This window comes from Lutra lutra, chromosome 8 (assembly GCF_902655055.1).
Source record: "Lutra lutra chromosome 8, mLutLut1.2, whole genome shotgun sequence".
In the NCBI taxonomy this organism is placed as follows: domain Eukaryota; kingdom Metazoa; phylum Chordata; class Mammalia; order Carnivora; family Mustelidae; genus Lutra; species Lutra lutra.
Window position 1 is genome coordinate 124,535,871 of NC_062285.1, and position 15,000 is coordinate 124,550,870.

Sequence of the window (15,000 nt, forward strand, 5' to 3'; positions counted from 1 at the left end):
AAGTGTGCACTGTTTTTTCTTTTATTTTATAGGTATTATCTCAAACATTACAAATAGCCAATCTTTCTACAACTTGCCGGGAGACCCTCTTGGCTGTAATTTCTGCTTTGATCCTGGGTGAAAATGTTTCCTTGCCGGAGACCCTTATCAAAGAAACCATACAAAAAGTAATTTACTTCAACAGATATTAATTGAGTAGTTAATAAGATATTTAGCATTGAGTAAGCCTCCTGGGGAATACAAAAGAAATGTGGCAAAGACTCTGCCTTCAGGGAATTTATAATCTCGTCAAGGAGATGTGAATTGCACACAATAATGGAAAGTGGCAAAACCAAAGGTGAAAAAGTAAATGGCAAATATTCAACAAACATGTATAGCTTACCATGTGCTGGGTATGGACTAGGTATTCCAGGGTGGGCATTGTGGTACCTGTGGTTTTTGATTGTTAGGGAGGTGGGGCCCTGGAAGTGAGTTATTATAATGTGTTGAATTAATCTGTTGTTGTCATATTGAAACATAATGATTAATTCTGCCCAGGGTTGAGGGACAAAGAATGCTTTCCAAAGGACTTATATTTGGGATAGTCCTTGAAGGTTAAATAGCATCTGCCAGTCAGTGAAGGGGTTAAAAATGGCTGGAGAGGGAATAGCACAAGATGCATCAAAAAGTCCAGAAATGGAAAAAAAAAAAAAAAACAAAAAAACAAATCCAGAAATGTTTGCCTACTGAGTATATGGACACATGAGGAGGTATGGCGTATACCAGCGAGACTCTGCTTGGCTTCGCAAAGTTAGGTTGGCTTTTATCCTGTAAGTAGTGAAAAGCCCTGGAGAAGTGTTAAGCAGGGTAATGATTTGATAAGATTTGCATTTTAATGAGTTTAGAAGATGGTTTGTAGGGTTGTGGGATTGAAAGTAGACCAGTTAGGTTCCTCCTAGACTCATGCAGTGCAGCAGTATATTGCATGGAAAAAGGGTATAAAATAGTACTGCCTGCCCTTTCGTAATTCTCTGTCTCTGGGAAAGAACTGAGGAGCTCTTAGGCAGAACCCAGCATCATCACTAAAATCCAGTGCCCCTAACATTTGTAAGTAAGTTCATGCAGCCAAAGGGCAAGCATTTGTACAGAAAACTGGTTGAAGTGTGCCTGCCACTTCCTTACTCCATCTGCTTTCCCAAGGAGAAGGGTACAGTGCCAGTGTCACACCTGGATGTGTCCTTCCACACAGTAGCAAATTCAGCAGTCATGTTCTTTTTGCCTCTATTAACTTGTGCCAAGTGTCCCACCACTTCCTGCTTGCAAATGAGAGGACCTTGAAGGTTTAAGATGATTTTATTTTCAGGAATGGGGAAAGTACTCTCTGTGTACTTAATGTTCTTTACCTGTGGTCCACAGGTTTTTGAGAGCAGATTTGAAAGACGTTTAATTTTGGATTTTTCTGAAGTTATGTTTGTTATGAAGCAGTTTGAGCAGGTGAGCAACTCAAGTTTTGGATTTGTTTTGTTAATCAATCTGTCATGATAAAATAATCAAACTTAAAAGTCCTGTGATTCTTGTTTGAGAGGAATAGAATAAATATTTGATATTTTAGTCCATATATTTTAAAGCAATTATATTTCAGTTTTAGTTCACGAGTAAAACTTTATTCCATATGCTAGGGCATTTAAAATGACATTATATAATCGACTTGTTTTTAAATAATCCTTGAGGAAGTTGTAGAACCATGTGGTAAAGTTGAAAAAAGACTATAAGGAAGTTTTATGTGAGTTTGAAACATAGAAAATAGTTTCTGAAACATTTGGATTGCAGGATAGTTGCTAATGCACTTCACTGTTAGTGTGTAAATACCTGATGTAGTGAGGTAGACATCTTTCCTGTTAAATCCTGAGTTTATTTTATCAAACATTTGCCACTCCTTGTAACTGATCTTCCACAGCATACCTCATGGAAGCCTGTCTCTGTATCTGTTCTCTGATTTCCCCTTTAGGCATTAATATATTCTCATTTGCTTCAAGAAAAACCTTCTTCATTCGTGTCCTTCCTTCCTGTCCAATGAGAGCCCTTTATCTTGCTCGGGTTTTCTTAGCAGCTACATCTTTTCCTTCTCCCCTTTTCCCTTTGGTCTTTTTATGAACATCTTATTTTTTCAGAAAAAATATGTAGTTTGTATATAGTTTTAAAAGTCAAGCAGGGCTAAAAGTTAGTCACTTGATTTCCACTCACATGTTCCTCGCCAAGAACAACCACATCTCGTGTTTATTTTTCTCTTACTTTATATTTTCTAATCATTCAGATACACTGCTTTTCCTTGATTCATTAGTTCTACTACTCTTCTGCAGACTTCCTCCTATGGTGGATATGTTCTGGTTTTTTTATACCTCTAATCTTCTCAACAAAGTTACATCACAAATTTTGGTTGGATTCCTATTCACCGTATAACTAATCCTTCTAAGCAAGTATTTTATATTTACGTTTCCTTTTTTATATACCTTTTCATTTTTCCTGAAGTTATAGATTGCCTCATTCTTTAAAAACTGGAAGTGATTTTTCTTGACTAGCTGGTTAGTGAGTCTATCTGCCAACAGCATTCTAAAATGCTTTCACCTGTCAGAAAATTTAGCAGCTCATTTTTTTTTCTTTCCTTTCCTAGACACATTCCTCCTTGAGCAGTGCGAGTCTGATATGGGTTGCTTTCTCAGCCCACGGCACAGATGGCATAATGGGACTCCTTTGCTTTTTTTCCTATTTCCTGGGTCCCACAACTTTCCCTTGCTTTAGTTTACTCTCTCATTTTGATGGTACATATTTTCCAGAGGTTCTAGAGAAAGGACAAATGGAAGTAAAATTTTGAGATTTAGTATCTTAGAAAATGTCTTTATTCATATTGCTAGCAAGATAGGTATAGAATTATAGATTTTGTCATTTCCCTCAGGTTTTTAGGTATTGCTCCATAGTCTTCTAGTTTTCATAGTTTCTGTGGAGAAGAGGTCTGATGCCTTTGTGATTCCTGATCCTGTATTTATGATTGATTTTTCCCTCTGTGGGAGTCTTAGAATTGTCTCTTCCTTAAGTGTTATGAAATATGTATGTGTTAATAAATGTGATTTCCTTTCTTATTTTTAGCTTTTTCTACCCAGCTTTCTTTTGTATATTGAAAATTGCTTCATGATTGATGAGGCTGCTGTCAAAGATGAAGCTCTAGCCATTCTGGCCAAGCTCATTCTCAACAAAGCAGCACCTCCCACTGCTGGCTCTATGGCAATTGAGAAGTATCCCCTCATCTTTTCACAACAGACGGTGGAGTAAGTTCTAAGATTTTATTCCCTGTAATGTTGGTAGGATTACCTATTTTATAATACATAAGAATGTAAAAAATGAAGATCTCTGTATATTAGCTGGGAAGATGTCCATGATATATTATTGTTCTGTGAAAAAAGGAAGTTGTAGAATAGTTGTTTAGTATGATACCATTTTGCAAAGTTAAAACAAAAAGTGTAAATAAGCAAAGGAAAAGACATGGAAGGCTACATAAACAGGTTAACCTGGTTAATGTCAGGAGGGTGGTATATGAAAGAGGTGACTATTGATTTTTTTTAATCTTTTATTTTTAAAATAATTGTACATTCATTTGTATTTGAAAGAAATCATACAGAGAGGTTCTAGGTACGCTTCAGCCAGCTTCCCCTGGTGGTAACATTTTGCACAAGTTAACTGCATATATCACAATGATAAAATTGACATTTTTCAGATTTCATCAGTTTTACATGCACTCATCTCTAGCTGTGTGTGTATCTGGCTGTATGGTACTATGCGGTTTATCACATGTGTAAATTCATAAGCACCAGCAAAGTCAAGATAACAGAGCTGTTCCATAACCACAAGGCTCTCTTATGCTACCTTTTAATAGCCACACTCACTCTGATACTCCTCCCTCCATTTTTTTTTTTTTTTAAGATTTTTATTTATTTGTGTGTGTGAGAGAGAGAGAGAGAGAAAGAGAATGAGAGAGTGAGAGAGCATGAGAAGAGGGAGTCAGGGAGGGAGAAGCAGACTCCCTGCCGAGCAGGGAGCCCAATGCGGGACTCGATCCCAGGACTCCAGGATCATGACCTGAGCCACCCAGGTGCCCCATCTGCCCTCCATTCTTAACCACCGGCAATTATTAATCCGTTCTCTGTTTTTATGATTTATCATTTTAAGAATATTATATAGATGGAATTAGAGAGTACACCTTTTGAGATCAGCTTTCAGTCATGCAATTCCCTTGAGACCCATCCAAGTGGTATACGTCAAGAGACCATCCCTTTGTTGAACATCTTTTTGTGTGCTTGTTGTGGAGTAGCATCCCATGGCATGGATATAGTGTAGCCCATGTAATGATTCACTTGTTGAAAGACATTTAGGTCACTTCTAGTTTTTGGCTAGTATGAAGAATAAAGCTGTTAACGACCATTCATGTATGTAACTTTTTGTTGCTCTGAGATAAATACCCAAAAGTGGAATTGTTGAATTATAAGTATATCCCTCATTTCATGAGAAACTGCCAGGAGTTTTCTAGAGTAGTTGGGCCATTTAATAGTCCCACCAGCAGGAGTGCCTGGGTGGCTCAGTTGGTTAAGCAACTGCCTTCGGCTCAGGTCATGATCCTGGAGTCCTGGGATCAAGTCCCAATGGGCGCCCTGCTCATCAGGGAGTCTGCTTCTCCCGCTGACCTCTCTCCTCTCATGCTCTCTCTCTCTCTCTCTCTCAAATAAATAAATAAAATCTTTAAAAAAAGAAAAATAGTCCCACCAGCAGTCTGAATGGTCAAGTTTCTCTGCATCCTCTCCAGCATTTGGTATCATCACTGATTTTTATTTTTTGTCAATCTAGTAGGATGTAGTAAGATCTCGTAGTGGTTTTAAATTGCATCTCCTTAGTGGCTAATGATGTTGACCATCTTTTTCTGTGTTTATTTGCTATGTGTATATCCTCTTTAGTGAAATATCTGTTTATTTCCTTGGCCCATTTTGTAACTGGATTGTTTGTTCCTTTACTATTGAGTTTTGAGAACACATTATATATTCTAGACAAGGGGTTTTTTTGTCAGATAAATGGTCTGCAAATATATTCCTTTAGTTGATAGTTTGACTTTGTTCACTTAAGATTTTTCACAGAGCACCGTTTTAGATTTTGATGGGGTTCTGTTGACCAACTTTTCTTTTATGGATAATGCTTTTGATGTCAAGTCTAAGAACTCTTTGCCTAACTGTAGTTCCTAGATATTTTCTCCTACTTTTCTAAAAATTTCATAGTTTTATGTTTTACATTTAAATCCATGGTGCATTCTGAGCTAATTTTTATATAAGGTGTGAGGTTTAGGTCAAGTTTCTTTTTTTGCCTGTGGATACCCACTGTTCTGGCAACATTTGTTGAAAGGCTGTTCTTCCTCATTGAATTGCTTCTGTACCTTTGTCAGATCAGTTGGGCATATACGTGTGGTTCTATTTCTGGTTCTCTATTCTCTTTCATTGATCCATGTATCTATCCTCCTCTAATACCACACTGTCTTATCACAATAGCTCCAAAATAAGTCTTGAAATCTAGAAAAAAAAAATTCCTCCCATTCTTCTGTTTCTTTTTGGATTGTTTCAGCTATTCCTGGTCCTTTGCTGTTCCATATAAATTTTAGAAGAATCTTGTCTATGTCTACAAAAAAACTCACTGGGAATCTGTTTGGAGTTGCCTTAAATCTAGAGATCAGTTTGGAGAGAACTGACATTTCCCTAAGGATACACAAAAGTTTTAACTTTATGTCAGGAGGATGGGAAGGGGAAAAAAGAAGTGACTGTTAACTTTTAGATTATATACCTTTGCATTGTTTGAGTTGTTAAGAGAGCCATGGATTATTTTCTTAATTTCATTAAAAATATCACATACTCTGAGCCACCCAGGTGTTAAGTGTCTACCTCCAGCTCAGGTCGTGATCTTAAGGTCCTGGAATTGAGCCCAGCGTTGGGCTCCCTGCTCAGCAGAGAGCCTGCTTCTCCCTCTACCTCTGCCTGCTGCTCTCCTACTTGTGCTCTCTATCTCTCTGTCAAATAAATAAATGAAATCTTTAAAAAAAAAAATAAAAATAATACATACCATTCAGATATTAAAAACAGGGTTTGTATAAATAAGTGAGAGGATTCTGCTTATCATTTTTCCAGTAGTTGTGCATGTGATTTTAGAAATTATACGTTAGGAAACCAGTTACTTGTCATTCCTATGTATTTATACTTAAGATTTGTATTTCTCTGGGATTTGTTAGACTTGCTGCATTTGTGGTTTGCTTTGGGGCAGTAGGAATAGATGGACATTCCTTGAGTTTTTGCTGAGTACTCAGTTTTAAAACATCACAGCATCCCTTGAGATGTGTGTCATTGTCCCCATAGTCACACAGAGTTAGTTTTTGATTCTGGATCATCATGAAATTCCGGAGGAACTCATCTTCTTCACATGTTGCTCTTCTGCAGACCTTAAAAGTAGCTTTTCTATCAAAACTTGCTAATAGAATCTGTTGGTTTTCCAGTTTACTGAGCTCTGATTCCTGAGGCAGGAATAATTACTAACTCCTGTAGAATTATTCCCTTGGAACTTTCCTCTTAAGATTGCAACACCAAACCAACTCCCGACAGGCATATTCCTTGCCTGTAGCCAAAGTTTATTCCCAAATGGAAATGAAGCTGCTTTGTTGGCTTGTGTGAGGCCATCTCAGTCATCTCAAATCCTCCTTGAAATGTGCCCTGATAAGAATAAACAAGTAAATGGAGGTATATTAGCTTAAGGCAGGTGCCACAGTTTCTGTGCTTTTTCTCTGAGAATATATACCTCTGCAACTCCCACAGAGATAGGATATATGTGAATCGTCACCTTTGTCTGAACATTCTTAGTAATATTCCATCCATCTATCTCACAGATTGTTGTGAGACTAGAAAGAAATAATAGATGTAAAAAGATTCTTTCGAAGATTGATTTATTCTATCAGTAGACACATGCTAATTGTATCAGGCACTATTCTAGGCTTTGGGATATAATAATGAATGAGAAGAAAGTTCCTTCTTTTTGGGGGAAATGACATTCTTGGACTGGAGGGATGTGAGACAGATAACAAATAAACAAGATAATTTTAATGATAAAAAGAAAAATAAAACTAGGGTGTTGAAAGGGAGAATGAATGGAGAGGCAGCATGACTCCTCTCCAGGGAAGGGACCTTTGGACTGATTGTAATATTGGGAAGGATCCAGCCCAGCAAAGGTCTAGGTGAAAGACTTTCCAGGCAGAGGGAAGACTTAGTGTAAAGGCTTTGGGATAGGAATAAGCCTAGTATGTTTGAGGAACAAAAGAAAGTCTGTGTGTGTACAGAGCATCAAGTAAGGAGGAGGGTGGAATGAGAGGACATGAGAGGCAGGCCAGGATCAGATCACATGGGGCCTTGTAAGGTAAGATAGGGAGTGTGGATTTTATTGCAGGAGCTCATCAGCAGATGTGATGAAGCAGCCAAGCTATGACTCACCTTTTTTTTTTTTTTTTTAAAGCATCTCAATGTTTTCTTGTAAGATTTTTACAGATTGTTGAGTCTTTACTACTAGAGAGACTATATATCAAGGACTTTCAAAAATTGTCAGTGAAATTGACTAAACTGTCTCTTACAATTTCCAAACATTGAATATCTTGATAAGTATGAAACAAAAAAGAATAGAACTTTTTAGTTGATTTTCATAATAGGGACACGGGAATAAAAACCTGATCTTCCACTTCTGTTATGTAACAAGCTAACCAACTGGACATGGAAGATAAATTATTAAAACAAATAATTTTACTTACTGTTTCTGTGACTTTTCTTTCAATTAGATTTCTGTCTTTCAAATTGAACTGAGGTGTAGTTCATTGGCAAAAGGGAAAAGAGGCAAACAAGAAAAGTGCCAAAGTAAAAAAAAAAAAAAAGAAAGAAAAGTGCCAAAGTAACAGATACCTAAAGCCAAATGTCATGTCAGAAAATGTCCTCGAATAAACTTTATGAGATTAAAGAAGCAGAGACGGTTTTAAATTGTAATCACTTTAGTGGCATTTGTCAGATTTACCACTATGTGTAACATCGTTCTACCTTTGTGAAGTAGTAAAATTTATGTCAAAAAGGAAAGGGGGAGGGCGCCTGGGTGGCTCATGGGTTAAGCCTCTGCCTTCAACTCAGGTCATGATCTCAGGGTCCTGGGATAGAGCCCCGCATTGGGCTCTCTGCTCAGCAGGGAGCCTGCTTCCCCCTCTTTCTCTGCCTGCCTCTCTGCCTAGTTGTGATGTCTGTCTCTCTCTCTCTCGTCAAATAAATAAATAAAATCTTTTTTAAAAAGTGGGGGTGGGGGAGAATAGAGGAAGTCCATTCATTACAGTAAGTTACCTCTGCAGTTTTTAAAAACATGTCCATCGGGCGCGTGGGTGGCTCAGTGGGTTAAGCCGTTGCCTTCGGCTCAGGTCATGATCTCAGGGTCCTGGGATCGAGTCCCGCATCGGGCTCTCTGCTCAGCAGGGGGCCTGCTTCTCTCTCTCTCTCTGCCTGCCTCTCCATCTACTTGTGATCTCTCTCTGTCAAATAAATAAATAAAATCTTAAAAAAAATGTCCATCAGCACATCGGACAGAAAAAAAGGAATCAGAATCAGAAAATTCAGAAATAATACAAAAAACTAGGAGAGACTTGCTTTAAGTTATGAAGCAAATTAAAATAACAAATAGAAAAAAGTAGAACCAAAGGCACCGAAAAATCTTCTTACCGAAAATCAGTAAATGACTCGCATTTGTTTGGTTATTTATATTCAACCACTACCACCAGTTCCCTCCTGCCCACAAATCTTCCACGTATGGAAAGGAATCAGTTTTATTTTAAATTTCAGGAGGCAAGAGCAATTATGTTCTCTTCTGTTTTAAACATTTGTTTTTTTTTCACAGACCTGTACCCCTGGGGCTAATAACACATTATATGTTTATAAAAAAATTTTTTTTAAATACATAAACATTTGTTTTTCTTCTCTTCCTTCAGATCCTATTTAAGGCAGAAGAAGACCAGATCCAAGGGAGGAAAAGAACAGATCCCAGTATTGGACCACCTCTTATCTATAATTCAGTTACCCCCAAATAAAGATGCTACTTATCTTTCACATTCTTGGGCAGCCCTTGTTGTGTTACCTCATATTAGGTGAGAAAATAAACTATGGTTAATTGTGAAAGAGTTACTTAGCATGCTGATTTAAACGTTTATTAGCCCTTCCTTGCTATTATTCCCTGAAAAAGCATTGAATGCCAGTTTGAACTTTTGCCTTTGTCTCCCGACTTCTTGGACAGACCTCTTGAGAAAGAGAAGGTGATACCACTGGTCACATGCTTCATAGAGTCACTCTTCATGAATGTTGACAAGGGAAGCTTTGGAAAAGGTCAGTTACAATCCCCGTTTGTTTTCTTCTCTTTCTTTTCTGGCACAGCCAAGGTGACTAAACACATGGAATACCAGACAATAGTGCTAACATTGTGCTCTGATGCAACCCCCTCTATGGTAAATACAGGAAAAAGAGGATAAGGTGGCAGTTGCACTTGTGCCTCATAATGTGGTGAGCACAAGCTGAATCTGAGGACTAAGTGTCAGAGGTTGCCATGGTATCTAAGACCCCTCGTTTCTAAGCCCTAGCTTGTGTCTTGTTCTCTGTCTCCCATTCACACTCTGTATACACCTTATACCCCAGGCACTTCCATGTGCTTTACCCTGCCCTACTCAGAACACCCTTTCCTGCTGTATACTTGAATATCTCCTCTCACTAACTTGAGAACAGCAATTTGAAAGTAGGTATTGTGTTTCATTCTAGTACAGTACTTCTTTTCTAACATTATGTATAGTAGTTGTTCATTCATTTAGAAATTACTGTGCTAGATTCTCTGTTAGATACGAAGCAGACACATTAGAAAATAAAGTAGACTCACTGCATTTCAAGTGCTCAGTAGTCACATGTTGCTGGTGACTACGGTATTGGACTGCAGCTGCGTATTGGCACAAGTACAGAACATTGTTATCATTGCAGCAAGTTGTAGAGGACAGTACTTTTCTAGTATCCAGAGCAGGGGTTGGCAAAATTTTTATGTAAAGGACCAGATAGTAAATATTTTAGGTTTTCATAGTCAGTCATGGCATATTCTTTACTGTTGGCTTATTGTTTCAAACAACGCTTTAAAAATTTAAAAAGCATTCTTAACTTGTAGGTTGTAAAACAAACAGGCTACATACAAATCTGGCTTGTGGACCAATGTTTGCCAGCCTCTGGTCTAAGATTAAATGTATGTCTAATTAAAAAAAATAGTGAGGCACCTGGGTGGCTCAGTGGGTTAAGCCTCTGCCTTCAGCTCAGGTCATGATCTCAGGGTCCTGGGATCGAGCCCCACATCATGCTCTCTGCTCATCAGGGAGCCTGGTTCTCCCGCTCTCTCTGCCTGCCTCTCTGCTTACTTGTGATTTCTCTCTCTGTCAAATAATTAAATAAAATCTTTAAAAATAAATAAATAAATAAAAATAAAAAATAAATAGTTTATTAGCTTTTGAAAAGTACAGATGCATTTCCTTAAAAATTCTAATTTGGATAATGCCAGTGAGTGGGACCATCAGACTTCCTCTTTATCCTCATTAATGAAACATATACTTTATTCTGTGTTTTTTAATATATTTTTCCCTTAAGAAAGCTAAAATACAAGACTTGAGAACCTTCTCTTTTCAGTTCCTTCCTGTTATATTCTGACATTTGACAGATGATAAGGAGGCACAAATACATTTTAATTTAAGAACTTCTACAAATAGCAAGTATTAGACAAATGAGACGTCTGGTAGTTTTTGTGTCAAAGGAATAAGTTATATAGTTTCTTCTTTTTTCTGCCCTTAGGAAACTTATTTGTTCTTTGTCAAGCTGTAAATACTCTGCTAAGTTTGGAAGAATCATCTGAACTTCTTCATTTGGTTCCTGTGGAACGTGTGAAGAATTTAGTATTGTAAGTAAAAATACCTCCCATTTAATCACAAATAATATATAAAAGCATCTGTTCTTGTGAAATCTTGGGCATAATGAAAGTCCTTATTTTGATCTACTTTATACCTAAGTTGTATTCATATTAGAAATTTATTATTGATTTGAATCCTTAACGTAAGTTTATTTTTTACACAGTCTTTAAATGCATATTTATCTTTGTGGAGAGGTATTTTACCATGTGTGTTAACTACTGTAGTAGACTCTGTCCAACCCTAACATTGCACTATGTTGACCTTCTAGAACTTCCTGAGTCGTTCCAACATAATATTTCTACTACACTCCTTCTGTCTTAGCTTGACATATTCACCATTTCAGAACACTTTCCTGTGGTACTTTTACTACCTACCGACACAACCCAGCTTCTTGTTTTTGTTTTTGTAAGTTGATGTCAGCCAGCTCCCGACTTTGGTGTAGCACTGGGCTGTTACCAGGAAGCAGTTTTCTACTCAGCTCAGCATCCTTTCTAAAGGTCATACCTTTTCAAAACCTGGTAAAGCAGTTAACTTCTCTTTCTAGAATCTAGTCCATTTTATTTTATTTTATTTTAGATTTTATTTATACATTTGAGATAGATACAGAAATAGAGCATGAGCAGGGCGAGAGGCAGAGGGAGAGGGAGAAGTAGACTCCCTGCTAAGCCGGGAACCCAACGTGGGATGCAGTCCCAGGAACCAGAGATCATGACCCGAATCGAAGGCAGACACTTAACCATCTGAGCCACCCAGGTGCCCCTAGAGTCTAATCCATTTTAGCTCCATGCTTTTTAAAACAGATTTATTCATTTCCTTCATTCAGTAAATATTCATTTGCTTTTTTCACATACCAAGCCCTTTTCTAGGCTCTGGGAGACACGCTCAGTGGCTGAAACACACAAAATACCCTGTCTTCGTGGAGCTACCATTCTAGCAAGAAGAAACGCTAAACAAAATAAGTAAAATATATAGCACTTTAGACAGTGGTAAGAACATTAAAGCAGAGTCAGGATAGGAGAGTCTGGAGGTTGGGGACAACAACAGTTTCAAATAGGGAAGGACTCATCAGGAAGGAGACATTTGAGCAGAAGTAGCAGGGAGTAAAGCACGAGGGGATCTGGGATTTGGGGCTCTCTGTGTTCCTGAACCGGGGAGACAAGAGTGTCACTGCTGTCGGGGGTGCCCCACAAGGAGCCGTCGTGGAACTTTTCTCTTATCTCAGTGCCAAGCCCACTTCCAACAGGCATATTCCTTGCATGTAGCCAAATCTGTAGGTTCTGAGCAGTGGGAATGGAGCTGCTTTGTTGGCTTGCATGAGGCCATCTCAGCCATCTCAAATCCTCCTTGAAATATGTCCTGACAAGAATAAATAAATACATGAAGGTATACTAGCTTAAGGCAGGTGCCACAGTTCCTGTGCTCTTTCTCTGAGAAAACATCCCTCTGCAACTCCCACAGAGATGGGATACATGTGAATGCTTGTACCTGTCGTCCTCGACCACATTACTCACTGTTGCAAGAAAGACCTCAGATTCTTTGTCTCTAAAATGACGCTAAATGTCCTCATTAAACTTTTACCTGGTCCCTTTTACAGTTTCTTCACCGGTCGTAATTTTCTGTAGTTTCTATTATAGTCCAAATATTCGACTATATGGCGCAGGTCAGGGCTAATAAATATCTTGTTGCAGAGCATTTCCTTTGGAGCCATCTGTGTTGCTGTTAGCTGACCTCTATTACCAGAGATTATCCTTATGTGGCTGCAAAGGGCCACTTTCTGAGGAAGCTTTAATGGAATTATTTCCCAAGTTACAAGCAAACATTTCAAGTGGTATATCCAAGGTAATGGTGTTTTGTGATGTGTCCTCAGTCTCTCATCTTTTGGTTCTGTATGTGTTGCCAGTGGTTGTCCGAGTTCCTTAATCAGAAGATGCTGCTGTGGGATGATTTCTGTTTAATGCAGTGATTCCTAAACACTGACCTACAAATTGATTGCAGCAGGTTTAATTGGGGAGCTTAATGGAAATACAAATTCTGGGTCCTCACAGGCTAAAATTTTGACTCAGTAGGGCTGAAACTGAAAAATCTGCATCATTTTTTAAAGCCCCCAGGTGATTCTGCTGTTTGGTCAGGTGTACGGAAATACCTAAATATGTTAACATACAAATAAAAATCACTAGTTACATCAAAATTGTAAACTTAATCAGATTCTTTGCACTTATTGATAGAGATGCTTATAGTGTCATAGTTGAAAGAAAAACATTGTTTCATGAGCAACTTTATCTTCTAGTCTCTTCTGGTCATTAAATTGTTCCATATACTATTTGAATAAAGTGTTGGTTGGTTTCTAATATGAAGTAAGGGATAGAGTAACATGTATTATCTCTTGACAGTGGAATATTTCCCTTATTCTCTAACACTTAGATCTCACTGGCTGTAAATCAGTTTCTTATGGGTAAACTTTGGAATTTGAAACATGCCTTTTATTTTCTCTAGATTCGGCTTTTGACAATAAGGATCCTAAACCATTTTGAGGTTCGACTTCCAGAACTGATGGAGGTATTTTAACTGTTAATTTGGATAGCTTTTTAAAAACGCAATTCTTTTTTATTTCCAAAATGACACTTTTGCAGAAAACTCAAACACTATTGTATAAATATCTATCTTAAAAACTGAAAATTTTATTGTAATTCTTACTCCTGCCCACACTGAAAATTCACAGGTAATTGCTGAATATTCTTTCAGATTTTTGTATCCACATGTATATTTTAAATAAATGGCATCATGGAGGTTTTGTCATATAGCACCTCGAGGTTTACCTCATTTCTTTTGAAGTGTGAACAGTATACCATAGTTTAAAATATCTTGCATAACCAACTCTCTGTTGATGGATGCTTAGGTGGGATGTTTGTAGGTTTTCAGCTTTTCCAGTAAAAGGGTAGTGAACATCCTTTTGCTGATAATAGGGAAATAACCCCATAATGCAAATTACTACTTCTAAAAATAGAATTGTAGAGTGGAAGTATATATACACATTTTTATTTCAACAAATATGGCCAATCGATTTTAGTCACTTTGAGAATAAGTTTCCTAGTTTTTACTGTTCATTTCTATGCTAAACGTTAGTCTTAAATTAACTACCAAAATGTAAATGCTGTGAGGAAAAATTAATTATTTACCCAAAAAAGTGTTGCTTATTTAATTTAAAAACATTAACATAGCCTAGTTTCTCTTTTTTAGAACTTTGGCCACATTTCATTGTCTTTCTGCGAAATCAAAGTACTGATCTACCTCCTTGGTTTTCTCCATTCACTTAGGATGATGGGCTCTCAGAGCGTCAGTCTGCCTTTGCTATATTACGCCAGGCAGAACTTGTCCCAGCAACTGTGAGTGATTACAGAGAGAAGCTTCTTCATTTGAGAAAACTAAGACATGATGTGGTACAGGCCGCAGTCCCTGATGGGCCATTACAGGAGGTATAAAACAGTGTCCATGTTTTTTAAACTTAATTTATACTTTATGGTCTGTTTTGCTGGCTTTTTAAAAATAATTTTTTAAGGATTTTATTTATTTATTTGACAGAGAGAGAGAGAGAGATCACAAGCAGGCAGAGAGAGGTGGGGAGCAGGCTCCCTTCTGAGCAGAGAGCCCAATGCAGGGCTCGATCCCAGGACCCTGAGATCATGACCTGAGCTAAAGGCAGACACTTAACCGCTGAGCCACCCAGGCGCCCCTTGCTGGCTTTTGAAAAGAGAAGGCTATCAGGTAGTTAAAAAATTTTTGTAAACTAGATAAATCTCCAGTTTTCTTAGATGGTTTGAATTATATGGCTCTGCAAGCTTTTTCAAAGTGGAATTAATTTACTCTCCTCTGTTCTCCTGAATAGGTGCATAAATATGTGAAGATAGGTAGGAAGTGGCAACAGGAGTTTAAAGTTTAAAACTTGATAT

General features: G+C 37.8%; 1 protein-coding gene across 1 annotated transcript in view; it reads left to right on the forward strand.

The window, feature by feature from the left end:
- The window catches only part of UTP20 (UTP20 small subunit processome component), a 104,697-nt gene that overhangs the window by 11,670 nt on the left and 78,027 nt on the right, over positions 1 to 15,000 (forward strand). The window contains 9 exon segments of the mRNA XM_047740132.1: positions 33 to 167; positions 1,396 to 1,473; positions 3,124 to 3,302; positions 9,059 to 9,214; positions 9,361 to 9,449; positions 10,938 to 11,043; positions 12,742 to 12,892; positions 13,547 to 13,609; positions 14,368 to 14,526. Of these exon segments, the coding sequence (XP_047596088.1) occupies positions 33 to 167; positions 1,396 to 1,473; positions 3,124 to 3,302; positions 9,059 to 9,214; positions 9,361 to 9,449; positions 10,938 to 11,043; positions 12,742 to 12,892; positions 13,547 to 13,609; positions 14,368 to 14,526 (1,116 nt within the window).